This window comes from Punica granatum, chromosome 6 (genome assembly GCF_007655135.1).
Source record: "Punica granatum isolate Tunisia-2019 chromosome 6, ASM765513v2, whole genome shotgun sequence".
Taxonomy (NCBI): Eukaryota; Viridiplantae; Streptophyta; class Magnoliopsida; order Myrtales; family Lythraceae; genus Punica; species Punica granatum.
The window spans coordinates 22,007,709-22,013,708 of NC_045132.1; the positions used below are offsets into that span (position 1 = coordinate 22,007,709).

General features: G+C 39.7%; 1 protein-coding gene across 1 annotated transcript; it reads left to right on the top strand.

Annotated features, from left to right (window-relative positions):
- Positions 1-695: 695 nt before the first annotated feature.
- LOC116210331 (thioredoxin H2-like) lies at positions 696-1,843 on the top strand. The gene is made up of 3 exons (XM_031544197.1): positions 696-926; positions 1,254-1,376; positions 1,468-1,843. Exons 1-3 carry the CDS (start codon positions 765-767, stop codon positions 1,597-1,599), a joined length of 417 nt encoding a protein of 138 aa, XP_031400057.1. The 5' UTR covers positions 696-764; the 3' UTR covers positions 1,600-1,843.
- The last annotated feature ends 4,157 nt before the right edge of the window (positions 1,844-6,000 follow it).

Below are 6,000 nucleotides of genomic sequence, written 5' to 3' on the forward strand. Positions count from 1 at the left end.
AGCATTGGCTTGCGCTGACATCTATTGCTTCCAACGGGTCTAAAAATTATATATTACAAGTAAAGTCCACCCACTAACAATAGAATTAGAATCGATCCCCCTCAGGTGATTGCCCGACTCGGCTGATGTGTAGATTCAGCGCCGTATCTGGACCATAAAAGATTATCTCACTTCTGGAACATATAACGGGAAAACGATAATATAAATGGATGGATTCCATCGTGTCTTAGATTTAAACTCGTGTTAAATATGCACAGATGAATGGCAGAGTTGTGAGTCCCTTTCGACCCCCCATTAAACTAGATTTTGTGTGTACTCAAAGATCATCATCATATATGTCGAGCACTCCGGGAATCAACCTGGAGATTTATCCCGGTGGCTAAACCGAGGGTGAATGTCCAACTTTTAACTCAATTGAAAAGCTGGATTAATATCTAGCATGACGCATGCAAGCTGATTCGGCTATCATCTGACTGGCCGTAAAGGAAAAATAGCTAATATAACCCGTTTAGCAGCTACGTAGTGCAACAAAAGTGCAAATCGTAGGTCGACGCTCTACTGGGGTCTGCGGATATATATACGTATTCCAGAGAATATATGCCTTTATTTACAAAAATCATTAAAATAAAACTCCAATTTTCGACTTTATCAGCCCTATAAATTCTCACAAGCTTCTCAAATTCAAACCCAAGCCATTCTCTCGACTTCTATACTATACATTCATCTGTTTCTTTCTGAAAAGAGAGAGTGACAAACAAAGAAGTATGGGAGCAAACGCATCAACCGACCACGCCACCAGCAATGGCTACAACAAGCACACCTTCGTCTATGGCTCTTCCCATGGGAAGGCCTCTCAGGTCATTGAATTCCATTCCTCGGCTCGTTGGAAGGCACATTTCGATGCCTCCAAAGGGACCACCAAGCTGGTATACACGTAACCATATATAACCTTTCTCGTATATATGTTGATCTTATCAGTTCGGTTTCCTTTCTTGTCACCATATATATTGTATGCTATGTCGTCTTCTGCTGACAAGCTTATACCATAGAACAGTTTGTGATAGTTTATTTTCAAAGCTTCACAGCTGAAAGAGTATCGAATTTTATATAAGTATACGTGCATTATAGAAAGTTGGCGCGACTTTGGCAGCCGCGTGACCGGAAAAATTATCTCTCCACGACCTTTGCTTCATTCTGTGTAGTTAATTTTTTGCTGATTCTGATATATGTCAATAATTTCCTGAGAGGTGTAGATGGTCGTGGATTTCACGGCATCGTGGTGCGGTCCCTGCAAGCTCATGGAACCCATGATTAATGACTTAGCTACCAAGTGCACCGACATCGAGTTCATCAAGATTGATGTGGACGAGCTGGAGGTACAATCATTTATCTACAATTTCTAGGAAGTGGAAACATATATGTTTCTGCTAGCGTCTTTGTTGATTTCTTTCTGTCTTATTAAAACAGGATGTGGCGAAGACATTCGGAGTAGAAGCCATGCCCACATTTTTGCTGATAAAGAATGGGATAGTAGTTGACAAAGTCGTGGGCGCCAAGAAGGATGAGCTCCAGAAGAAGATCGAGCTTCATCGCAACTGATTTGAATTATGATCTCAACAACAATAATCTCGATCCAGACGAACTAATAAGGGTCTTTCGGCATTTCCAGCCTCAAAGTAATGTTGTGATTCATGAATGTTAAATCTAGCTTGAGCATTGGAATTAAGAGATGCTACCGGAGCTATGTCAAGAAATTACATGCGATGACAGGTTGCGTTTGTAATCGATGGATTCGAGTTTGAAAACTTTGTTTCAGTCGATAATAAAAGAAGTTTCTTCGAGATGTCTTGCGATTACATACGTAATTTATGTTAGTTTTCAAGTTTGCAAATGAAATTTTATCCCAAGTAGATATAATTATTGTATTATGTGATATATGTTGCAACCACAGAAGGGGAAAATAATGAAATACGATAAAACAAAATGGGTCGCCGAATCGACCATTTGTTCGACACCATAAGAGAGCGCACTATATTTACTTTGAGAATCGAAAGGAAGAATCATTCAAATAAACCAAGCTGCGGTTCTAGGCTCCTAGCTGCATCTGTTGGATACAAATTGTCTCAGAGCTGCTGTCCTTTACGTTTTCCACCGGGGAGGGGCAGCGGCCCGAGGTGGCCATGACGGTGCCAATGTAAGAGTAGCCTCGTGCTATTAGACATGCGGTTTGAGTAGGGGAGTCTCATTGCAGCTGTCTCGGCAGGGTTGGGTTGGCCATCTCGGGTATTTTCGGTCGTCCAGCTAAAGACTATTCATCACCAAAGAATAGGAGTATTATGCAATAACATTTTGTTTGTAGTGAACTTTGGACGTTTCTTAATTATTCCATGAGTTGCCATGTCTCTTAGCAACCAATCAAGTTTGGTTGATCTATGGAATGGCTAGTGCGAGTGGTCCCTCAGGATTGATCGCGAGTTCAAACTGTGGACTATCTCGAGAACAGGAAAACGAACATTTCAATACAATGATATCGAAACAGATTCAGATTGAACCGCTGAACAAATCGATCTAACTTGGCACAATAACCATGAAATTTTTCGGCGTATCGGCAAGGATAAAAGCCTAAAAGTTATAAAGTACAAAGCACATGAGAAGGGGAATATAACTGCAACTGCCGCCCACTTTTTACCATTTTATTGTCTACCTTTTCTTTTAAAAAATATATTTTTTGTGGTAACACATTTAACTTAAAGCCCTTGCCCCTTAACCTTGATGCTTGTTTCTGCATTCTGATCATATGCTTTAATCGAATCAACTGCAGGAGAATCTTGTCCCGACCGAGCGTGAAAGGTTACATTGAGCTAAAACCAAGAGCATTTTCATTGGCATGATCTTGTATGACTAGCAACAGTCACCTATTATACTCAATTCCGCATTTAGGAATGCTTCTACATCGATTCGACACGGAGAGTTTTCAAGTGATTGTATTGAGTAAACGCCTGGTGAAATTTCTGAAGAACACAGATTCGGATTTCGACTGTGATTATTAACAGAATGTCAATTTCCTCAGCAAAAATGTTTTCCATTTCTGTTTACTTGAAAAGGTTGTCGCCAGTAAACACTACGGCAAGAGGGGATGCTCCATTTTAATTGTTGAGGGTTGGCCTGTGGATGCCGCGTGTGAGGTAAGAGTATTGAAAATAATTAATCGCGAATGTCCTGACCTGAATATTATGTACAACAAATGAATGCCAACATCGTTCAATTTGCACAGGTCATTTCCTTTTCTTGTCGTATGAATTTGATCGAAGCATGTTTATTAGGTGGGTTGGAGTGAGGATTCCTCCTGTACGAGAAGAATTCGAGCCGAAATAAACTCACTGCCATTTACCTGTCACCAGATTCTGATGTTGAGACAAAAAATTGTTCCTTTGCTGGCTTACTAGCTTTATGGCAGCATCGATTCTATATTTCTACGTTGTTTTTCTCAGCCAACTACCCACTAACAATAGAATTCGTCATTTCTTTTTTGGCCAAATGCTCTGCTGCCATTCGAAAGCTTTCTCGTCTGAGGTTAGCGCCAGCTGAATTGATCCCTCCAAAAGTGATTGCCCGACTCGGCTGATGCGTAGATTGAGCTCCGTCTCCGGACCATAAAAGATTATCTCACTTCAGGAAACATATAACTGGAAAATGATAATATAAATGGATGGATTCCATCGCGTATTAGATTTAAACTCGTGTTAAATATGCACAGATGAATGGCAGAGTTGTTAGTCCCTTTTATTAGAGTTACAAATAGAGTTGAATTTCGAATTTCAGTGTAGGAGGCAGTTATTTCTCTTGCAGTTATTTGATATACTTTTATTAAAAAGGGCTATAACTGACAGTTTATGTATTTGGAAGTTGTCATCTTTCTCCCTCACTCTCTTTGGGTATTTGCTTTCTTTTGTACTGTCCAATTCTGCAGATTTCATTGCATAATGCTTTTGAGTGTTGATTAGTTTGAGTGAGTAAGGAGAATAACAGTGGTATCAGAGCCTTAAAGGATCTTGAGGGATCTGTGAAACACTGGTCAGTCCGGTGTTTGTAACTGCTCGACAGCAAGCATGTTGAATATGAAAGCTTCTGCATCAACAACTGTTTCTCTACCATTACACCACCCGTGTTTGATGGAGAAAACTGATGCTTCCTAAACTCACTGATTCAATAGTTTCTTAGGGTCTGTTTGGATTGCAAGTTAAAATTTTTTAATTTTAACTTTAACTTTAACTCAACACATTACACAAACAAAAACATACATTTCCCAAGAAAAAAATTTTAACTTTAATTTTAACTCAACACACTACACAACAAAAACACACATTTCCCAAGTCAAATTTATAATCACATCTCATTTGTCTTTTTCCACAATTAAAATCAAAGTTAACCGTGAATCCAAACGGCCCATTAAAGTCTGCAAGTATTGCATAACAAAAAAACTCTCACTTTCACTCAGTATATGCAATCTTGTCTGCAAGTTGTTGCAGAACTGCACTCACGCACATACAGAACAGCAGAGAGATGGACAGAAGAGGATTGAGAAAGAAAAAGACTTCATTAACACATAACACTATAACTTACATCATTGACCCTTACATATAAAGCCATAACTGATTGAAGATAACCGTTTCCCACTGGAGAACATTTGAAATTCAAAATATAACCTGTCTAACTTAACTGCTAAATTACAGTTAATCAACAACACAAGACAGACAACATAAGTCTTAAAGACACAAACTAATACACGGGTAAATTAAACAGTAGCTGATCCACATCTCCAACACTCCTCCTTGGATTAGGTACTGATACACACTCCAACCATCCTTCTTAGGTGCTCAAATCTTCCCACATGAAATGACTTGGTGAATAAATCAGCCATTTGATCTTCTGTCATGCAATAAACAAGCTTGATCTCACCACTTTGATGTACTTCCCTGCGATAGTATAACTTCAACTTGAAGTGCTTTGTTTTCCCATGGAAAACTGGATTTTGAGAGATGGCAAGAGCAGCCTGGTTGTCAACAAATATCTCAGTTTCATGGTCAGAACCCATCCCTAAGTCAGTCGTCAACTTTCTCAGCCAGATTGCCTGGTTTGTTGCTGCTGTGGCTGCAATAAATTCAGCTTCTGCTGTTGACTGAGCCACCACTTTCTGCTTCTTAGAGCTCCACAAAAAACAAGCAGAACCAAGAGAAAAACAATAGCCAGAGGTGCTCCTCATGTCATCCAATGATCCTACCCAGTCACTATCAGAGAAACCATGTAGCTTGAGGGTAGAGCTTCTGCAGAATTTCCAACCATAGGAAGATGTCCCTTTCAGATATCCGATGACTCTCTTAGCAGCCACCATATGTGCTTCACTTGCATTCTCGGTTGATAAGCCTTCTTCCCTTTGTTCTGGTGCTTGCAAAGCACTCATAACCTCAGCAAACTTCAATTATGATAGTTCCTTCGTATTCTCTAATGAAGCAATAGTTGCTTCATACCTTTCTGGTACTGAGACAAGCAGTTTCTGCACCAACCTTTCATCACTCAACTCAGTTCCCAACACCATTATCTTATTTGCAATTTCCACAAGTTTATCTGCAAACTGTTTCACCGTTTCCCCTTCATTCATCTGCAACCGTTCAAACTCTCTCATCAGATTAAGAACTTTCATACCTCTGATCTTCTCATCTCCTGTCTTCTTTTGCTTCCTCGAAATTTCCAGGTTCAAAGACAGCTACATTGCACCTTTGATACACTTCATTCAATGACCTGGTCCCTCTTACTGGTATGTTATCTACCACTTTTGCTCTGATACCAGTTGGATAAATTTTTAAATTAAAATGGACCTAATTCGGACTCGAGCCCATATGCAACTCAAAAGCTTAAGCCAATGGGTTACTGGCCCTTTGTCTTTTATAAACTTCCCCATTTTTTTCTTTTCAACCGATGTGGGATTTGTGTCCTCTCACA